This window comes from Pygocentrus nattereri, chromosome 15 (assembly GCF_015220715.1).
Source record: "Pygocentrus nattereri isolate fPygNat1 chromosome 15, fPygNat1.pri, whole genome shotgun sequence".
NCBI classification, from domain to species: domain Eukaryota; kingdom Metazoa; phylum Chordata; class Actinopteri; order Characiformes; family Serrasalmidae; genus Pygocentrus; species Pygocentrus nattereri.
In genome coordinates this window covers 10,013,574-10,036,448 of record NC_051225.1, presented here as the reverse complement: position 1 = coordinate 10,036,448, position 22,875 = coordinate 10,013,574, and the positions used below count along the sequence as shown (strand labels likewise).

The window sequence follows — 22,875 nt, the reverse complement described above, 5'->3', positions numbered from 1 at the left end:
TTATCAGATTCCTCAATCGGATTTCTAGATCGGAGTGTGGACTTTACATGACCATTTGAATAATCGGATAACTGCAGATCGGATTATTGAGTGCCTTAAATGCGCTCAGAGACAGCTGGAAAAATCATGCAAAGATGATAAAAATGTGTAGATTACACATCGCAGATGAGTTTATATTGTGAGAATTACACAACAGATAAAACATGAGTTGTTTTATTGGGCAAACTAAGGGATTAATTAAGGGATTATGTTTCTGTCAAATTGCATGGAAATTAGCTTACAGGCAACTCACAACATTCATTTATTTGCATAAAAGCTTCACTGTGTAAAGCCAGCATTAGAAGCTGGTTGCCTTTTCTGCTTCTCACAATCCAGTTAATCTCTGAAGCCTATCCCAGCTGTCATCGGACAGAAGGCAAGATACACCCTGGACAGGTCACCAGTCCATCACAGGGCAGACAGAGAGACAGACACATTCACTCACACCTAAGGCAATTTAGCATGTCCTGTTCTGAGAACACCAGCAACTTATTTGATTTGCAAATTTTCAGTTTTTGTCTGAAAGAGTTGAGGCCAAACTTTGGATGAGCAGCATATGCTGTAAATGCTGTAAAACTGTCTGATAAATATGCTGGAAATTGTTGTATGACCCAGACCCTGCCCTTTGTCAGGAAAATATGAGAAAAGTGATGAAATCCAGAGTATTCAATTACTGCAAAACACAACTGCAGACAGGTCTGGGGAATTTATAGAGAGCATGACACAAACATGAATTAAGCCAGACAGGAAAAGGCCATAAATCTAATTTATAGATAGCGTGGAACTTCAGCTCTCTTAGATTTCAGCCTCTTTGTGCAATGAAATCCCTGAGGTTGATCTGAAATTTAGGAGTTCATATATGTTAAGGCTAATCTCTCTAACAGCATCTTGGAGTAATTTAGAGCTGATCTGATTTGCAGAAGAGGTTAGTGTTCAGGCTATCGAGGAAACAATGTATTTCAAATGCATTTCTTTTTCATTACTATAGTAAGTCTTTCAATCCTAAAAAATGAAATACTTTTCATTATTCGCTTAAATGGGCTAACATTCAGTTGAGGTTGTACTTGACTCTGACTGGCATGTCATGTCCATTATCAAATCTAAAACATAAACATGAAGTGTAATAGAGAGAATAATATAATAATGTGACTTTATCCTCATAGAAACAATTAAATATCCTCATTTAAGTTAATGACCTGAGTAAGTGCAAATCACTTTATGAGCTTATCAGCCTGTCAATCAATCAGCACTTAGTAGCAGTAAGGCTAGCCAATCAGCACGCAGTAGTAGAAATGCCAGCATCATACTAATCAAAACCACTTTGCTGTAAAAAATGAAAAGACTCAGGCAAGTTTTCTTCAACATTTTGATGGGAATCCACGTACAAATGTTCAGAAACATGTTTTAGTTTTCATTGTTAGCCATTTAGCGCCCCCATTCATCGGCTGCAGGCGCCCTCTGGCCCTTTGCAGTCATGTTTTTGATATAATAGGAGAAACAGAAAAAGATACCCCTTAAACCGGCTGTGGCTCCAGTGCAAAGTTAAAGAAACAAACCTTTGAAACTAAACACTTTTGGCTAATTAACTACATTTGCAGTAAAGGGCAAATTCAACACCAGTCAAAAGTTTGGGCACAGCCTCAAAGAAGTTTTTTTTTTTGGACCATTTTCCACATTTTAGATTAATGATGAAGACCAACTAACACACATATAATTATTGCAAACAAATAATATATGGGTCCGTGTGAAACTAAAAAAAAGGTTCTATGGGCCACTTCCTACATTATTTGGCCCCAAAAAGGATTCTATATGGAACCACATTATGTGGTTCTTTTGAAAGAGCCCCAATGGTTCCATTAAGTAAAAATAAATGGTTCCATATTACTTTTTAAAATTTCAATTATAAATGTCAGTACTACTACAAAAATGCACTAGCCACTTGTCATTATAATGTATAATAATAATAATAAAATGATCAGATTTATTAATATGTGCATTGTTGTATGGTTTTACCCCCATTTACTTACACTGAGCTGCCATTGTTAGGTATAAATGTAAACTAACTAAAAACATTTGTAACTTGGTATAAATAAATAACGTACAATACATAGAAAGATGCAACAGCTCAATTCAAGTTTACAGCTTACATCATTAACTCCATTATAGGGTCCAAAAAAAATTGTTACAATTATATATATAAATATATAATGAAAATGTTCAACATTTTTCAACTCACAAAAATTCTAAATAAACAACTTATAAGGGGGGCATTTGAAAAAATATTTTTTAACTAAAAAATGCTTTGGAACTCACTATTTATTTTCCAGTGAAGGACAAGTTTATGAAAAAGATGACAAAAATCACAAACTTCAAACTGGTACTGTACTGCCATACCTGGGGGTAAGTACTGGCAGGCGCCGTTGGAGCTAACCAGCACGTTGGTGTGAAAAGTAGCATCAAACCGCTCGTCAGCACTGAGGGAATAGAATGGCAGGCAAATGGAAATGGCAAACATTTATAGTCTTTATTTATAAGGGATTGTTTATTAGCACAGATAGACATTACATAAACAAAGCTATCTACATTCACTTTTATTTTTAGTCAGTTATCAGTCGTTCTCATTCAGAGCAACAACAAAACATGCAAACGGTACAAGCCAAAGCAATGCAAAGTATCTAGATACTGCTAGAATTTATAGCCTAAACAATAGTCATACATATAAATAAGTACAAGTGTAGACACAGAATGAGAATGAACAGAGTGCATTTTATGTAAGTGAAATATAAAACAGAAGACTAAAGAGAGAGCACAGAGATTCAGAATGAAGAGCAAATACGTGCAATAAGGTATTAATCCAGTGTAATGAAACCAAACCAGTCAGACACCTGTGGTTATAAAAAACTGAGCCATTACTATTACGGACTTTGGTAAAATTCAAAGTTGATGGACAGGCGATGGTCAAATCCAGAGAGGTAAAAATACAAAGAAGGACAAACAACAAAACCAAGCAACCATCCAACAGGCAAAGATTAAAGAACAAAGAATCCAAGGCAAGTCAAAAAATAGAAAATGGCAATCAGAAAAACTGTTCAGTAGCTCTCACATGAAGAAGCAATACTTTGCAGAGAAACTCATCTAAAAGTCTGGGCTTTATATTAACCCTAACTAATCACATGACCAGAAGAACAGATTAGTATTCAGGTGAGTGTGAACGATGACTAGAGTGCTGTGGAGGTCAGCAAGCATGTGATATCCCATTCTGGGAGATGGAGTTCATAGATGCTTCAGAGCCAGAGGGATGCATACATCCGGGTGTTGCCTGAAGAAATGAGCTTTCAGTGACTGTGCAGTGCGGAGTTCACTTTATTTCAACCACTGAGGGTCAACAACACTAAGCAATGCTAAGCAGGACGTGGCATTTGATAGAATATGAGAACTTGTGTTTTATATGTTATTCTTGCTTCCACAGGAAGGTAGTGGAGTGATCTCAGCAGTGGTGTCACATGGAAGAACTCTGGCAGACTATAAACCAGACAGGTCGCAGCATTCTGAATGGCATATGACAGAATGCCTAAGACCTGGCAATTGTAGTAGTGCAGTCTGTAGATAACTTGAATTGAGCAGCTTCTGCAGACAGGAGGGGTCATATTGTGCTGATGTTGTGAAGCAGTCTGCAGGATCTAGTTGCAGATGTCATGTAATCTAAGAAATTAAGTTTGTCATCCAAGATAAAAGTGTTTTATAGCCCTGCATGACAGATGGACGTGAAGAAGTAAGGGAAGTGCTGTGCTGATAGGTCAATGAGTTCTGTCTTATAATTTAATTTCAGGTGGTTGGTCACCACCCATGAAGAGAAAAGCAGTCTAAAATCTTCAGTGAGATGTTGGAAGTGGTTTATTGAAACTGGAAGCACAGCTTGATGTCAACAGCGTAGCAGTGTTGAGAGCAGCTGCAAGCCTATTGTTGATCCCGGTGACTTAATGCATAAGGACAACAGAAGCGAACCAAGAACTTACCTCTGGGGAACTCCACTAGCAAGGCTATGTGGGGCAGAGACAGGGCCAGTCCCGGTCACCTGGCAGGATCAATCTGAATGACAATATCAGAACCAGGAGCAAGACCAGTGCTGCTTGAGTCGGAATGCACTGAAATGAGCCTCTGGTGGTACCCAGTGACAAAAGGCAGCCGAAAAGTCAAGGAAGATGAAAACTGAACACATGCAGTTCTCCTTGGCTTTGTGGAGAGATTCAGTGATTGATAAAGACAGTGGTGTCTGTTGAGCCTCCTGGCTTGTATCCCAGTAGTTTGGTTCCTCTCAAGACAGCAAGATAGCCATGCCGGGCAGCCTGTTCCAGTGTTGTGGACAAAATTGAAAGCAGTGAAATGAGTTGAGAGCTCATATCATTTGTAGGATCTAGGGAGGTCCTTAAATAATGGTGTCGCTTGGCCAAATTCAAAAGTGAAATGAACCAGACTTAAGATTTGCGTTGAGTTAAAATGGAGCAGGGCTGATGAAGGTAGTTTAAAGACATGCGGAGGTACTTGGGTCCAGTTGTGGGATGAATAGTAGTAGTTCCATGTATGTGTAGTGCTCAAAAGAGTAATACATTGGAAATATATTCCAGTATTATTCCAATATATTATTTCATTTACATTTTGAAATATACTGACTGCAATATTTTTGAATATGACCAATTCAGTACATCATCACTATAGAGAAAAACTTGGAAGATTATATTTCATAAGTTTTTGTTTTCTACTATATAGAAACAAATGTTGACACTTTGCCCCCTTGACATTTCACAGTGGCTGGATATACAAACAGCTTCAGTTTTTGAAATGATTAGCCCAAACATCACAGTTGTTTCTTTTGTTCACAGTTGGTTCTGTATTTGCCACTGCATACACCAGTGATCTTGTTACTGAAAAAACAAGCAATGCTCCGTTTAAGCCCTGCTGATAATCTGGGGTTTATTATTTCTTTTCTAAATTAACACCTTAAAATCCCAGGCTTATTCGTCAGTAACTACAGTTTCAGCTATTCTTAGGTTATAGAAGTGTGCTATAAAACTTTGCTTGTGGCTTTTTAAGGGGTTAATTGCCAAGAGCCTCAAAACACAGCCAAGGGGCAAGTTCAACTCTCAGCAACTTACTCCTGCAACATAATCAACTCTGCAGGGCAAGCTGTCTTTGGAAAGACAATGACAAATGAGACTCAAACCTTGTTTTCTTCATTACAGAGCTGACACTCTCTCTCCATGTACTTTGTTACAAGCACTTTTTCCAGGCAATTTACCAGCTTCCTCCATAAACCCTGACACAAACCTGGGAGGCTTGTTATCGAAGACCATACAGAGATAAAGAAGAAGGCTGTATTTTCTGGAAGTGCAAGGAGCACAGTATTCCACATACCTGTTATATAGCAAGATGTCAGGCTTCCAAATCTGATTATCAGGAAATCGTACGCTCGTCACACCAGGATAGTCTGAGATATTCCATTTAAGGTAATGATCGTACCAGTACTATAAGAGAACAACAGCACATTCATTATTATGCCTGAACTGACCATAAAAGCTGAACAGAAATAATGGTGCCTGACACGAGTTTCATGCAATATAATAAAACAAGCTTACACTGGGACAATAAATATGTAGGTAAAAAAATAAACAATGCAAGGTTTGAATTACATACTTCCTACTGGTCACAGATCTGCATAATCACTCTACTTTTGACACTGTATCTCCTAGAGCTAAAATGGATTTCATGGATTCACTACACCTAATAATCCACCAAAAGGTCAGGGGAAGTTAAATTACTTCATATCAGAATAAACACTGAAAGCATTGCTCATCCGGAAAGTTCTCTTTTTGGAGATACAAGACTTTCCCAGATGACTGCTTATCTTAACTGTCATGAATCAGGATGTGGCCTGCTCTTCAGCTCTACATGGTTATCTAACTTCTAAATCTAATGAGAGAATTTATAGCATATTTTCAACGTCATGTTAAAAGCCAGTTTCACTTTACATTTCGCAATGAAAAGGCCAATAGAAATGGTCCAAAATGACTTGGAATAAACTTTGTTTTTTTTAATTGTATGCTATGATAAATTATCCTAAATATAACCAGGAATACAAACTAACAATGTAAAAAAGGTCCGAATGTTGTTTCTTACCTCCTTATACAAAAAGCATTTGTTAAGATATTGACTGTGATTGGCTGTGATGTGATTATGGGCATAAACCTTCTTGTAGAAAATTCAGTGCAGTTCCTCTTAAGTTACATCAGCGAAACGGAGACAAAGGAAAACTCATGCATATGAGGCCCATATCATGCATATGAGGCCCATAACATGGAAAAGTGAACTTTCCTCACTTATTTGAAATAAACGAGATTAATGCAATATGTAAACTGTTAAATATTCAAAATGTAATTTTCACTCCCCACTCTATGCAGTACAAACATGGAGACTAAGCTTTCACTGATTTAATTTACATATGTCTGTCTATTTAGCCCACAGCAGTCACAATGAAGCTATAATGGATTGTGTAAGCCCGTCCTGGATTGGGGCCTTGTCATGGCGGAAGGGCTTGTGTGGTCTAGGGATCTTCAGAGCTAAGTAATTGGGAGCAATATGCTCCTGGTAGGGCCTCCCATTTACATTTACATTTACATTTACAGCATTTAGCAGACGCTCTTATCCAGAGCGACTTACCAGGGTGAACAGGTCTGGAGTGAGGACCCAGACTATCATGATCCAAAAACCCACCATGAAAAACAGGCACAGAAAACCGTGTACCTTGCCCAGGAAAGGGCCACCGGGACCTACCCCTGGAGTCAGACCTGGTGGTAGTGTCCCGCGGTGAGTGCCTGGTGACCGGGCAGCCCACGTAACCTGGCCGAAGAGGAACAATGCGGATTCCGTCCCGGCTGTGGAACAATGGACCACCTTTTCACCCTCTTGTGGATTGTTGAGAGGGCATGGGAGTTTGCCAACCCAGTCTACATGTGTTTTGTGAATTTGGAGAAGGCTTACAACCGTGTTCCCCAAGATATCTTATGGGAAGGTCCTCTGGGAGTATGGGATACCGGGGCTACTACTCCAGGCCATTCGATCTCTGTACTCCCAGACTGAGAACTTGGTCTTAGCCCAGAAAAGGATGGCATGCCCTCTCCAGGTAAGGGGAAAGGACCTGCCCCAGGTGGAGGAGTTCAAGTAACTCGGGGTCTTGTTCATGAGTGATGGGAAGAGGGATCGCGAGAATGGCCACAGGCTGGGACAGGTGGCAGCAGTAATGCGGTCACTGTACCGGACTATAGTGGTGAAGAGGGAGCTGAGCCATAAGGCAAAGCTCTCTGTTTACCGGTTGGTCTACATCCCAACTCTCACCTATGGTCATGAGCTGTGGGTAATGACCGAAAGAAAGAGATTGCGAATACAAGCGTTGGAAATTAGCTTTCTTCGTAGGGTGGCGGGCTACACTGTATTTGACAGGGTGAGAAGCTCGGCCATCTGGGAGGAGCTCGGAGTAGAGCCGCTACTCCTCCACACTGAGAGGAGCCAGCTGAGGTGGTTCGGGAATCTGATTCGGATGCCCCCTGGACGCCTCCCAGTGGGGGTGTACCAGGCACGGCCTACTGGTATAAGACCTCAGGGTCATCCTAGGACTCGCTGGAGGGATTACATCTCCAAGTTGGCCTGGGAGCGGCTCGGGGAGGAGCTGGAGGAAGTTGCGGGGGACAGGGTAATCTGGGATTCTCTGCTCTCCCAACTGCTACCGCGACCCTATCTGGATTAAGCAGTTAACGACGATGGTGATGATGATGATGGATTGTGTAAGGCACAGTCACTTAAAGGAAATATGTGGCAATCTTAACCTAACACAGTTAATCAGTTAACCGACTCGCCCAAATCTGAAAGAACCCACCAAGTCAACCCTGATAGATCTAATACTCTCCAATAAAGCCGACAAAATTACTGCCTCAGGAGTTTTTGAACTTGGCATAAGTGATCATTGTCCCATCGGATGCATTAGAAACAGTTGCACAAACAAAACAGGCTCTCGGTTGGTGGTTAGAAGAAATTTTAATCATTTTAATGAGCAAGCTTTCCTTTCTGACTTAGCAATGAGTGAAATCCACCTTACACTAGAAATCTCAGATGTTGATGGGGCACTAAACCACTTCAGTAAAACTTTCCTAACAGTGGTAAACAAACATGCCCCATTCAAAAAGTCAAGAATCAGAGACAGATCAAGTCCCTGGTTTACGGGTGAGATTTCCTCATTGTTTAAGGCCAGAAATAAAGCTTGGTCAACTGCTAGACGCTCAGGGGAGAGAGACCATTGGCTTACCTTTAGACAGCTGAGAAATAAATGTACCTCTGCTGTTAGAAAAGCTAAATCAGAATATTACTTTAGCTTAATCACCAGCACTAGAAACCCTCAAAACTTCTGGAAAATAGTAAATTCTCAAAAAATAATTCCCCCCTTTTTCCAACAAGCGTTTTAGTTGACGATCAGCTGATTTCTGCCCAGAAGGAAATATGTCAAGCCTTTAACTCTCATTTTGCTGCAGCCGGCCACATCTTTGATAAGAATAGCACAAACCCATTGAATAAAACTGATCTCAGCTCTACTGTTTCTAGAATGCATGGTCTTTTTTCACTCCAGCCATTTTCTCCATATTTAGTTGCTAATGCCCTGGCTAAAATTAATCCACGAAAAGCCACTGGAGAAGATGGGCTGGACCCCTTTTTATTGCGTCTCGCAGCCCCGATTATTTTAGAATACATTTTATACATTTTTAATCTTTCAGTTTTATCTTGCAGAATTCCCAGGGTCTGGAAAACAGCTCATGTAATTCCTCTGCATAAAGGTGGTGAGACAACAGATCTGAATAATTATAGGCCAATCTCAAAACTGTCGTGTTTAGCAAAAATGTTAGAATCTCTAGTAAACCAGCAATTGAAATCATTTCTTCATGAAAATTCTGTTTTATCTAAATATCAGTCTGGTTTCAGAGAAGGTCACAGCACTATCTCTGCTACAACACTGGTTTTAAACAATCTTTATTCAGACATAGACAAGAGGAAACATTGTGCAGCTATTTTTATTGACTTAACAAAAGCATTCGACACAGTTGATCACACTCTTCTTTTACGGAACTTAGAAAAGATTGGCTTTGATGCAACTGTGCTGGACTGGACCCAAAACTATCTCACTGACAGAAATCAATGTATGGCATTGAATAATTATAAATCAGAGTTGGTATCTGTATCTAAAGGTGTACCACAAGGTTAAATTTTGGGTCCAGTCTTATTTAATATCTACATAAATGATATTGCTGCCTCTGCTTCAACCTCAGACTGCAAAATTCACCTTTATGCAGATGATACAATTTTATATTGCTCAGCTGATTCTATTCATGCTGCAACAAGAAAATTACAGAGCTCATTTAATGCTCTGCAGGTGGCGCTATATAAGCACAAACTAGTTTTAAATGCCACGAAAACTAAGTTCATGCTTTTTTCCAGATCTTTTAATACTGATTTTAGTGCTGTAAATATTACTACCCTGGCAGGATCCACTATTGAGAGAGTCACGGAATATAAATACCTTGGCATATGGCTGGATGATAAACTCAGTTTTAAACCACACATAAATAAATTAGTCAGTAAATGCCGACAGAAGCTGGGTTATTTTTACAGACATAAGTCCTGTTTCCCCATGCATGCCAGAAAAAGACTAGTTGAAGCAACTTTACTATCAGCGCTGGACTATGGTGACGTTATTTATAAATATGCTCCCTCCAGCTCTCTCAAATTACTGGACCCAGTGTATCACTCTGCCCTGAGGTTCATCACTGGAGATCCATACAGAACTCACCACTGTGAGCTGTATGCGAAAGTTGGGTGGCCCTCTTTAACAGTACGAAGGGAAACACATTGGTTGATTTTTATTTATAAGACACTTTCCGGTCATTTGCCAGAATACATCACTTCACTGATGAATACAAATAACAGTAATTATCAGACTCGCTCTAGTGACTGGATCTGCTGCCAGGTACGAGTTTTTACTGAACTGGGAAAATCTGCTTTTAGTCACAGTGCACCAGTGAGCTGGAATTCACTACAGGAAACACTAAAACTCAGGTCACTGGTGTCACTCAGTCATTTTAAACTTTTAATATCAAACCACCTACAGACAGCCTGTACCTGTTTTACTTAATTATATTTATTCGTAACTTTTATTTTTGTATTAGTTCTCCTTAGTTTTTTTTTTTTGGATCTCTTTTTATTTATTTATTTATTTCCTCTCATTTTATTTTAAGTTTTTATGATTACTTTTTTTATTTGTGATATTGTATTATTACTTTACTAATTTCTTATCTATTTTGATCTTAATTTCTTACCATTTAAAATCTCAAGTTCTATTTTTATCTACTTTTATCTTTTATTCACTGTTATTTAAAAATTTCTTTTAATTTAAAATGATTAAATGTAGTTACTATTTTCTATGTCATGTCAATCCCTGATTTTGTAAATGCTCGGCTACATTGAAAATGAGGGTTGCCCTCAATGTACTTCTGAGTCAAAATAAAGGTTGATTGATTGATTGATTGACAGTAACAAAACAGCCTGTTCAATTTTAAGGGATAAAGAAAGTTTGGAAAATGATTGTGTAAAATGAATTCTGATTGTTTTTGACATATAAAACATAATAATGATATAATGGGAACACAGGATATAAGCGGAAAAATTAAAATATAAGAAAACGTAAGAAACGAGCCCTTTAATGATACTCACAATTTGCAAGCAACATTTTTCTCAACTTAATAATACACTTTCTCCTTAGCTGTGATACATGACATTTAACAGTGTCTGGCTGAATATTTGTGTGTGCTACTTAATTTTCTTAATGTGACTGTCACGAAGCCAGGAAAGTACACAGTATGCTCAGATAAAGGTTAAACCCATCTATAAAGACAGACTGTAATCCACAATTCGGGCCAGATATACTTTAAACTGATAGAAGTATAATACTGCAAAGTATAAATCTAAACATCCCCTCTTACCCTAATAGCCTGAGGCAGTGCAGGACAGATATGTTTAAATGGACCAAATATTACATTTCTCTTGTATTTTATTGTTGGTCCTGAGGTCAAGTTATAATTTTTCTGTGATAATTATTTTTGCGTGGACATTTTTCACAGGCATTGAACAGGCTATTTTTGTAGCTGTGCATCTAAGATTATGCAAATGACCTCTGCTTAGACTGGTTGACTTACATTGTGCCTTTCTGAAAAAGCAGTCCAGGCTGAAACATTTCTTATTATCTCACTGTAAATAGGAGGAACTAAACTGTTTTAGGTTGACCAGGTAGGTATTTTTGTCACATCAAAAAAAAACAATGCATTTAAAATGGGCAGATGATTTCGCATGGAGTCTATGGACTGGGGAATGAATGGAACACATGGATAATGTTTATACAGTCCATTTTGTTTTTCAAAAAGCAAGGCAAATTTGATCTTCCATGATACGGCCTCCTTAAACTTTAGACATTTACAGACACATCTGTGAATGTGTTGATTTTACAAAGTAAAAGTTTCAATGAAAAGACACTGCACACTACAGTACAGTATATACATAATTTCTACATGAATAAAATGTCACATCAACATTAAAATGAGCAAAAGTAAGTAAACAGAAATTATAAAAAAACTGTGTCGATGTGTCGATATATTCATTCATGCAGAAATGTTGTATACAACTGAATCAAGTGTATTCAGTGCAGCATGGGCAGGATTTTATGTAGCAAAAAAGGTAGTAATGATTTCAACCTTCAACTACAATAAATAGCATCTCACCAGCTGGAGCCAAATGTTAGTTGTGAGAACTTGATTCTTCTCGTCCTGCATTAAGAAATGATTAACAAAAGAAATACAAAAGTCAAACAACCACAGTCAAAGAACACTGAATGTTAAACAATGACAAAAACTGTATTACAGGCTGCATTACAGGCTGCATTACTGTGTAAGGCTTCTTTTATAGCTTTGGGCACTGATGCTAATTACAGGCACAAATTTACTGCATGCGTAGAAGTATGTTACAGCAGGGTTGGCAATATTTATCATTATCATGGTAAATGACATCACCGTATGCTTTTCTAATCATAATGTAAGTAAACTAAAAGAACACAGATCAACTGGCCAACGTTTATTTACAAAAACAGTATAATTAGTCCTATTTAATTGGATCTAATTCAGCGCAGTGTGAACAAGCCTCACTGCACTTTTGGTATTTTTAAAAATGGCTCTGCGGAGGTTTCTGTATGTTTCTTATCATAATATCTAAATATTCTAATGTTTATCATTTCTTATGAAAAAATCTTGACGTTTTATTGCCATATCGCCCATCCCATGGTCCAGTGAACAAACTGATGAATTCCTGATGTGTAGCTGTACTGTTCAGTGCTCTGGAAGAAGATCTGGAAAAGGATTTGGAATATATCAGGTCTCTTATCACCTAAGCGATCAGACAGGGTTATTTCTGAATACTAAATGTACTGCAGCATTTCCCTGAATGTGGACGGAAAGTAATTCTGCAATCTACTGAAGCCAAATGACAGGCAAATTGTTTATTGAACCCAGACTACAGGACTAAAAGCCAGACCTTTACTAAGCAATAGAGGATAAGTGGATTTGGATGAATAAAATGTGATGTTTGATAAAGTTGCTGGATATTGTGATTATTAAAGCTTGCTTCTGACTGGATGTGCCCTCAGTACTGACTTTACTATTTAATCAATAATCTAACTAACCTTTCCTTTAAGCAAATAGCAAAAAATACAAAAGTACCATTCAATAAATAGCCACATGAATCAGAAGTGCAAGCACGTTTTTGTGCACTGTAAGACTGATCAAGGACGCACAGCATCACTGACATGAAGCACTGCTCTTATAAAGCATCAAAATCTATATGAACACTAATGGCGCCCTGGAGAACGTGTTGCCTGTGAAATGTGCGATACTTCAGCCAAAAACCCAGTCAGGATTTCTTTCTGTTGGTGTTTGCAGTCAGGTATCTTACTTTAAATTGATATTTTTTCATTTCAACATAAGCCTATACAATATATGTCAATGTATACTGAATTTCTTTAACAGTTTCTAATGATAATGCAGATTTACTGTAACAGTAGCCATACTGTGACACTGCTTCAAACATTTTACCACATGGTCTATGCATTTTACACAGAACATGGAGAGTTCAGGATAGAGCAGGTTTGAACTGCACACATATATACTGTAACTGACTGTTTAGCTAAATGGTTAACTTATCTGTCCTCCATGTGTGAGAGCAGAGCTCAAGCCTGGTATAGAGAAGCACTTGGTGAGCTTTTAATGCCGCTTTCCCACCAATCTGATGATGTCATTTTAACACTCTATGTGTAAGTTAATGTATCATGGAAACTCATATAGTTTTAATGATAAAAGATACAGTACACCATGTAGCCCTACTGGATATATACTGACCAAAATCAGTGATTGGTTAGAGGGGTATTTGCACATGCCTTCTATGACGTATGTATTGCAAAGGCCAATACTGCTATGATAATTAGCAAACAATATATTGTGCAGTGGTAGCTGTTTACCTGAATGACTATGCATGTACATTAAGAAATTTACAGCTGCTAGTAAACTATTATGCTATTTAAAAGCAATGGCACAATCCCGCCATCCTTCCTCCCACCTAATGAGATGCACTGTCTCATTCCATGGCCATGGAACTCACCACATCCATAATCTGCATCAAGCTGAAGCTGAAATTTACTGTGAGGGTGTGCGAGTCATTAAACACAGGTCTCTCCAGTGGGTTGTAATCTCTCATCAGATCTCGGTACAGTCTCCTTTGATGCTCTCCTTGTAGGGACACTGTGTGGACAGAATTAGGTCTAGAGTTATTATTGTAGTTCTGGTAATCAATTTAATTAATTCAATGTACACTACACAGTCATATCTACGCAATGGTATAATCACATTATTTACTGAAGTTAACAGCTAAAGTTAATGGCAATCACGCTTCTATTTCTCTAATAAAAGTGATACGAATAATATAGCAATGATATTTTGTTACTGTAAATCATAATAAGTGTACGAACCAATTCGTGTTTACTAATTTGTTCAAATTACTAATGCAATCTTGTAACGTAGTATTTCTGTTAAAAGATGAGGTTAATTATCTGAGACAGTGTAATTTGCTTTTCTTGGAGTAGCTGAGTTTCACCCTGAGAGAAGCAATCAAGGGCTGCAAACTGCATACAGAGAAAGTCTTTAGCATTGGGAAAAGTGAATTAGAAGCTAAAAGGAGTGCTTGCAAATCAACTCGAGCAGCTCGTCCAGCTCATATGGACGTAAGCCTATTGATTCAGAACTCTAATCAGTGACTTTCTGCTACGTCTCAGAGTTTAAAGGCTTGCGGTCTCAGACCCGGTAAAAACTCTCCAGCAGCTGTTACTATCATATGGAGTGCACTTCAATAAATGCAAATAAGGATTTCATTTGGACTGACAAACCAACTAATAGTTCACTGCACAGGGACATGTTAGTCTTGGGACTTGGACTCATTTATTTCAGCTAAACCAGCCAACTTGGACTGCAATTCGTAGAAGAACAAACCAGTTTGTTTGTATCTCCACTTTCCGAAGTATCATCATTTCGTTGCACATACCAAGCGGTCCTTTATGTCTGTTAAACTTTTCTCGTGTATGACCTAGTGTCCATTTATGGCCTTGCTTATTGTCTTGCCCCATTTGGATCTCTGGTTTTTGACTGTTTTACGACTGTTTTACGACCCTTTGGCAGAGTTAAAAGCTTTTAACTCTAGCCTTGTCTGCGACTGTCTGGTTCTGGCTGTCACAGATACACCAGTCTATGTAGTAATATAAGAGCTTCTAAGATTTTTAATACAGAAAACATTGAAAATTGAAAATATGTGCATCGTTCCACCCCTGATAAGCATGTACGTCAGCTATACACATGGTGCAAACATTAACATATTAACATATCACTGCTGTCGGAACAAAACCTCATATCTACACCGTTATCATTTTGCAGTTTTTAACATAATTTGAAAATGCCTGTTGCCCTTCACATTGTTTGTAAATCTCATTATGAATGAAGCAAAAGAAACGGTCCAAAATTAATTGGAAAAAAGTCTGGTTTCACTGACTTACATTAAAAGTAGTTGTTTTCCTTCTCCTGTAAAATTTTAGAGATATGAGGTTTTGTTACGATAGCATTGATATGAACATGAGGCACATTTTCAAATACTCTTAACTTCTGCTGTATATCAAGACACAACTGTATTGTATAAAATCAAGTTTTGAATTTTGTGTATCGCTACACTCTTACTTAATAAGATGTTTTATAAGATTTCATCAGATACACATTACAATTTAAACAGATTTGCCAGTTTGATCCCCTGAGCTGAGAGCACGTGACTGAAGTGCCCTTGAGCAAGGCACCTAACCCCAAACTTTCCGAGGCGCTCCCAGGCCAGCTGGGCGATATAGTCATGCCAGCATTCCTGGGTCTTGCCCGGGGTCTCCTCCCAGGTGGACTTGCCTGTGACACCTCCCAAGGGAAGCGTCCAGGAGGCATCTTAACCAGATGCCCGAACCACCTCAGCTGTCTCTTCTCGACGTGAAGAAGCAGTGGCTCTACTCCGAGTCCCTCCCGGATGACCGAACTTCTCACCCTATCTCTAAGGGAGAGTCCAGACACCCTGCGGAGGAAACTCTTTTCGGCCGCTTGTATTCGCGATCTTATTCTTTAGGTTATTACCCAAAGCTCATGACCATAGGTGAGGGTGGGAACGTAGATCGACCGGTAAATTGAGAGCCTTGTCTTATGACTGAGCTCTTTCTTTACCACAAGAGACCGGTAAAGAGCCCGCATCACTGCTGACCCAGCACCAATCCGCCTGTCAATCTCCCTTGTACCATCACTCGTGAACAAGACCCCGAGATACTTGAACTCCTCCACTTGAGGCAAGAGCCTATCCCCGACCCAGAGAGGGCTCTCCACCCTTTTCCACCTGAGAACCATGGTCTCGGATTTGGAGGTTCTGATTCTCATCTCGGCTGCTTCACACTCGGCTGCAAACCGATCCAGCGAAAGCTGAAGTTCGTGGCCTGATGTCCCCAATAGGACCACATCATCTGCTAACAGCAGCGATGTGACCCTGAGGTCACCATACAAAAAAAAATAAAAATTATGAATAGAATCGTGACAAAGGGCAGCCCTGACAGAGTCCAACTCTCACTGGGAACGAGTCTGACTTACTGCTGGCTATGCGAACCAAACTCCAGCTTTGTTTGTACAGGGCCTGAATGGCTCGTATCAAAGAGTCATGTACCCCGTAGTCCCGAAGCACCTCCCACAGAATACCCCGGGGAACACAGTCAAATGCCTTCTCCAGATCCACAAAGCACATGTGGACTGGTTGGGCAAACTCCCATGAACCCTCCAGAATTCTGGAGAGGGTGAAGAGTTGGTCCAGTGTTCCACGACCAGGGTGGAACCCGCACTGCTCCTCCTGGATCCGAGGTGGACTATAAGCCGGACTCTCTTCTCCGGTACCCCTGCATAGACCTTACCAGGGAGGCTGAGGAGTGTGATTCCCCTGTAGTTGGAACACACCCTCCGGTCCCCTTTTTTAAAAAGAGGCACCACCACCCCAGTCTGCCAATCCAGTGGCACCGCCCCCGATGTCCACGCAATGTTGAAATGGTGTGTCAGCCAAGACAGCCCCACAACATCCAAAGCCTTGAGGGACTCAGGGTGGATCTCATCCACCCCTGGAGCCTTGCCACTAAGGAGCTTCTTAACTACCTTATCGACTTCGGCCTCAGTAATGGACAAGCCTATTCCCATGTCCCCAGACTCTGCCTCCTCACTGGAGAACATGTCGGTGGGATTGAGAAGGTCCTCAAAGTATTCCTTCCACCGCCCAATGACGTCTTCAGTCGAAGTCAGCAGCACACCATCTCCACTATATACAGTGCTAGTGGCACACTGCTTTCCCCTTCTGAGTCGCCTAACGGTTTGCCAGAATCTTTTCGGAGCCGACTTAAAGTCACTTTCCAAGGCCTCACCAAACTCCTCCCATACACGGGTTTTTGCCTTGGCGACGACTGAAGCCGCAGATCGCTTGGCCTGTCGATACCTGCCAGCTGCCTCTGGTGTCCCACAGGCCAACAATGCCCATTGGTGGTGGGTCTATGGGAGGGGGGACTCATGTAACTCCTTCGGGCTGGGCGAGCCCCTCCGCCAGGCCTGGCTCCAGGGTGGGCCCCCGGTAACCCTGTTCCGGGCAGGGTACACAAGTCCTGTTTTTGTCTTTTCATAGGGGTTATTATGGATCACACTTTGTCTGACCTGTCACCTAGGACCAGTTTGCCATGGGAGACCCTACCAGGAGCTTTTGCTCCAGACAACATAGCTCCTAGGATCATTCAAGCACGCAAACCCCTCCATCACAATAAGGTGGTGATCTATGGAGAGGTATATATATATATATATATATATATATATATATATATATATATATATATATACACACACACACACACACACACACACACACACACACACACACACACACACACACTCTTACAAACTACTAACTTACTCAAACTTTACACACTTTACTGGTGTCTTTTTCTCTTCACAAGCTCAAAACCTGCGCTTGCATCAAACCCTCATGAGGCAGCATCTTACTCTTCAGTTCATTCACTTACAGACCCATCTGTGCTCGCAGCCAGGTCTGAGATAAAGGGTTTCATTGTGCTAGGCTAAATTCCCTTAAGATCACAGCCATTCATAATCAAATTTCGCTCAGGCCATTCAGGAGATTACATCAGGCTTCTGCATAATTCAAAGCCACGCCTTGTGATTTATCTCTTCCAAACAAAGAGAGCGAGAAAGAAATGGATGAAGAGAGAGATGTAGTCCCTCTACATTCTATATATGGAGACAAAGCATCAAATGTAATCGCAAATGAAATTTATGGCTCCATTTATATCAATAACATGGGGGAAAATGGGACTGCAGTCCAAGCCCCCTATGAAAAACTAATTAAAAACTGTGATTAAAGACTCCATCACACGGTGCTCGATTAAGGATAAAAGCCGCCACAAGAGGAGACAGGAAACATTTGATTCAAAGACTGTGGACCTGCGCTAGCTTAAAAAGGAGCTTTTAAATGGTACTGATGGGGCTGTAGAGGCCTTTTAAGCATAAAAGGCAGTTTTGCTCCTCAATGAGTCCCTGAGGCCTTGTCGAATAACGCAGACATTGCTACATCAATATTCACCAGTTTAGGAGAACACAACTTCCAGTAACATAAGCACAAAAGCATGAATGACCAATAGCGCAACATAAACACTCCAGAATTAGTGGGAAAACATCTAGTAATATTAACTGGTAATAATATGTGATATTTTTATATTTTAGAATATTTTCATTGTTTATTATTATTATTATTATCATTATTATTGGAATATTATAGTGCTACTTTGGAAGTTGACAATTTCTTTTTGTATTCCTGTATTTTTTTTGGAGGTTTTTTTTTCTAGGTTTTGTTGTGACAGCAACAATATATTTGGCTTTTTAAACCCTTACAATCATAATCATACAATATATACATCATGGGATATTAGCTTAAAATATCAATCAGATCTTCTAAAGCAATTATCTGCCAATATCCATATGATTCTGACATCGTGCAGCTGTAAAATCCATCATTTCAAGGTCGCAAGGTCAAATCTTTTCATGATTTGCCATCACAGCAATGTGGCTGGCTTCACATAATCGTCTGATCACAATTAATTAAGCTGATTATCATCATTCTTCACAACTTTCACAATCCTATACCAGAGGTGGATGAAGTACGCAAGTCATGTACTTGAGTTAAAGTAGAGATACCCAAGGTTAAATATTACTCCAGCAAAAGTAGAAGTTTTTACACCAGACCTCAACTTGAGTAAAAGTACTAAAGTATTTGCCTTCAAATGTACTTAAGTATCAAAAGTAAAAGTACTAAAAGAGTAATTATGACTTTGATGTCCTGTTATCATTTTTATAACAAGACTCACTTCATGAACTCATTTCAGGTGAAAGTCCTCCAGCGTCTCTCTTGGTAAACCAGTCTTTTAATAGAACGTCATTAATTAGTGACGCTGACGTCTATTAAAATGATCATAAGGACAAAACACTGAAGGTTAACAGTTTCCATCACGTAGAACTGAGTGGCTCTGAAATCATTTTTTACAAACAAGCAAAGTTTCAGTTTAAGATTTATTTACAACTTAGATACAAGTTTAAGTTTAATAAAAACTTAATAATAAAAATGAGCTTCAAATGATCTCAAATGCGTTTCCTTCACTACATTGATCTGTAGGTCTCTGTTCATAAATATAAACTAGCCAAAACTAATTTACTATAAAATGAAAGTGTTTATATAAATTCAGAAAAAAGATGCCTCAGTCTCGACTGCATATGTGGAAATATTTCTATATTGTGCTCTATTTACACAAAGTTAGGTTAGTCCATCATTTATGTTGAATAGACTCTCCCAAAACTTTACACTGCTGCACTGACGCTGAACCGTGTGCTGCACTGGGTCAGTATGACCAACAGGTCAAAACTAGCTCAGAATAAAGTGACTGCTATGCCCTGATTGGTGTTCTGGCTTTGCGCTTCTTTCGTTTTGACATGTTACATTTTTATACACACAGAAACCAAAAGGAACGACAGATTTCTCAAAATGTTGTGGAGTAAAAAGTGAGACATTTGACTTTGAAATGCAGTGGAGTGAAAGTGAAAAGTCGCACAAAATGGAAAAACTTCAGTAAGATACACGAAAAAACTACTTAAGTACAATAACAGGTCACATTTACTTAGTTACTGTCCAGCACTGTGGCCACAACAAGCAGAATGTGAATGGGATGTGTTTTCCTCTGTTTGTTGGTCTTATGAACACAGAAGTTCTAACGTATGATTTGGTGCTGAGGCCAGTGGTAAATAGTGTTTGTTTATTTCAGCTGGAGTTGTGTCTGTTGGCAACAAGATAGCTAATTATACCAGTTTGGGTAGTTTGGGCTACTTTAGGCTTGCACTGTAATAGTTGCTCAATTAACCAGTTAATTGTGAATTGCAATTATTTGTATTGCAGTTAATCATAAGCTGCAATTTCATGAACATCCCAGGCCTAGCTGCTGGAGTTTTTAAACACCTCTATGTCACTGCAGGGCTGGGAACAGCCCACCAATCAAACATATTCAGTCAGCATTGTCCTACTGTCAGATACTGACCACTGATGAAGGACTAGAGAATAATTTATACAAACTGTGCTGCAAATTATATGAGATAACCTCTCTAACTTTACATCTACAAGAGGGACTGTAAAGGAAGGTGTGTCCAACAGAGTGGAAAGTAAATGCACACTGCAGAACATCACTGCAGTGCTGAGAATTATCCACCACGCAAGTCATATCTGCTCTGTGCCGGTCCTGTGCCGGTCCTGACCATTGAAGAACGGGTTAAAGGGAGGTCATACACATACTTATGACCTCTGCATGGCTGATAGTGGAAACAGCACAACAGCAAGAAAACAAATGGAAATATCAGATGGATGCTGGTATCATCCCATATGAATGAAAATAAGGCTTGGCCTTATTAATGTGTGGGTACGAAATCCTAATACGTGGCCATGACTTAATAAGGCATGGGAACACCGTACAACTTACTATGCCTTACTATGTCATGGCCACAACTTAATTATCTTGTTCCCACGCCTTACTAAGTAGTGGCCACACATTATTTTTATGTATACAGGACGTCACCAGTGGGGCTCTGTGGATGGACAAACACCCAAGAGCTTTTTTTCAATACCTCCAAAATCATCTGGATAAATAAACAAGTAAACAAAGTCATTCAGGACGGTTTGGCGTGAAAAGCTCCGTTCTAGAGAAACTTCAAGTCAGAATTGTTCACAGTGGCGGTGATAGGAACCAGACATCCACCTTTAAGAGCTCCCACACAGAAGGTTACCACATGAAGTGATTAGATATATACAGCCTGACGTCTGAGACCATGTCTTTATGACAGTTTTGTGATATGATTTATTTTAACCCATTCCTGGCAGAGGGCGGCACGCGAGGCGCTGTAAGGCAAAACTGTGTCTAGGGGGAAAGAAAGCGTACCGTTTCAGATGAATGACTATTTTAACATCACCATTACACACAAAAACTCAGAAGACACGTGTAGGTTCACGGGTGGCTTTGGACAGTAAATAAAATGGCTCGATTTGTGTTGCAGACATGGTGACCCCTGGTTTCTTTCACCACCACTGTAGCAGAAATCAGAGCCTCTTCCATGGATCATTTTATGACTGTGTTTACATTTCAATGACTGAAATATTCCGAAATGTTGAATATCTGGTGGAATTCCCCTTTAAGTGCTTCTACACAAGTGAACTGGGGGTCCAACCAGCCCTGTAACTATTCCTCACAGACTCTCAGCATCTCTTCATCTTTTTGGATAATATAAAGGCAGCCTACCTTCTCGTCAGACTCCACAAACCCAGCCCAGGCTTTAGCCGAGGCTCCAAGTTACTCAGTGTTTTGGTTACATTAATAAAGCCCTGACTGACAGGCAGCTGGGGCTTAAATGCTATACAGTAGAGAGAAAACCCTGAAACCCGTACAACTCTTAATACCCACGCATACTGCAGGAAGAACTGCTGAGCCTTTTAAACGTGAACTAAGCGCCTCAGCTGACTCAATCACACACGAGCCAAGTCAATAAGCGCTGATTCAGTGACATTCGCAGTTATTCTCTGCAAGAAGCAGCCAAGCGCTTTACTTACCACTCCATAAACAGGTTGTGACCGCGAGGCAAAGGGCAAGATCCCAAATTCCCATTTTGTTGGGAAAACAGCTGGAATTGTCTCCCAAATTCGTCTGAAACCGTGTATCCCCCCGCCTCAGCTTACTTCTTACCGTTCTGCGTCCCTGTGAGGAATGCGGGAAAGTGAGGGCAGATGGGAGAGAGCCGTTATGCTACAGCTGCCCCGCCCCTTTCTGTTTGGCGCCAATGCTCGGAGTCTGTTCCAATACGCGGCCCAGTCCCATTTCACCCCTCAGCTCTGCCACTTAGCCCTTAGCCATGAGATTTGCGCGTTCACGTCTAGGGGTAGGGTGTCCCGATTTTTGTTGAGATGGCGAGGTAGGGTGAAGTTTAAGGGCTACATGGGGGGGGGGGGTTGTGAATGGAGCTCAACGTGAATGGAGTGAATGGAGCTCAACGGCTAAAAAAAGTAAATAATTTTACTAAAAAAGTGAAAATAATTTCTAATCACTCGCCCAGAGGCTTTCTTTAACTTTAGAAAGTAGAAGGATTTATTTCACTAAAAAAAGAAATCTTACCTGTATATTTCCTTTTTATTTATTTATTTGTTTGTTTTAACAGCAAATGGGTTTGGGCAGCAGGAGGCAGGCATTAGTGCTAGAGCATGATGACTGATTGGCGAGCGCAGCAGCTTCATCACGGATATACATGCGGCGCCTTTCTAAACTTCTTTTACTCGAGTTTAAAAGCTCTTAGCAATATAACAGCTGTTAAAATGTTTTATGCTGTTCTTTGTTCAAGGAATTATTGCATTCTTTTAGATTCAAAATGTTTAAGTGTTTATAAACTAGGATTTTTCAACCCATTCATTTTGGACTCGCTCTGGAGCGCCCTCTAGCGTTTGAGAAAACCGGAAGCCACTGCA

At 39.9% G+C, this 22,875-nt stretch overlaps 1 protein-coding gene across 1 annotated transcript in view; it reads right to left on the bottom strand.

Annotated features, from left to right (window-relative positions):
* chrna7a (cholinergic receptor, nicotinic, alpha 7a (neuronal)) overlaps positions 1-22,108 on the bottom strand; it is a 30,819-nt gene extending 8,711 nt beyond the window's left edge. The window contains exons 1-5 of the mRNA XM_017709764.2: positions 21,970-22,108; positions 13,831-13,970; positions 11,907-11,951; positions 5,452-5,561; positions 2,434-2,513 (exon numbers count right to left, since the gene is read on the bottom strand). Of these exons, the coding sequence (XP_017565253.1) occupies positions 2,434-2,513; positions 5,452-5,561; positions 11,907-11,951; positions 13,831-13,970; positions 21,970-22,024 (430 nt within the window). The 5' untranslated portion in view covers positions 22,025-22,108. The remainder of the gene's footprint in view (positions 1-2,433; positions 2,514-5,451; positions 5,562-11,906; positions 11,952-13,830; positions 13,971-21,969) is intronic.
* Positions 22,109-22,875: the final 767 nt, after the last annotated feature.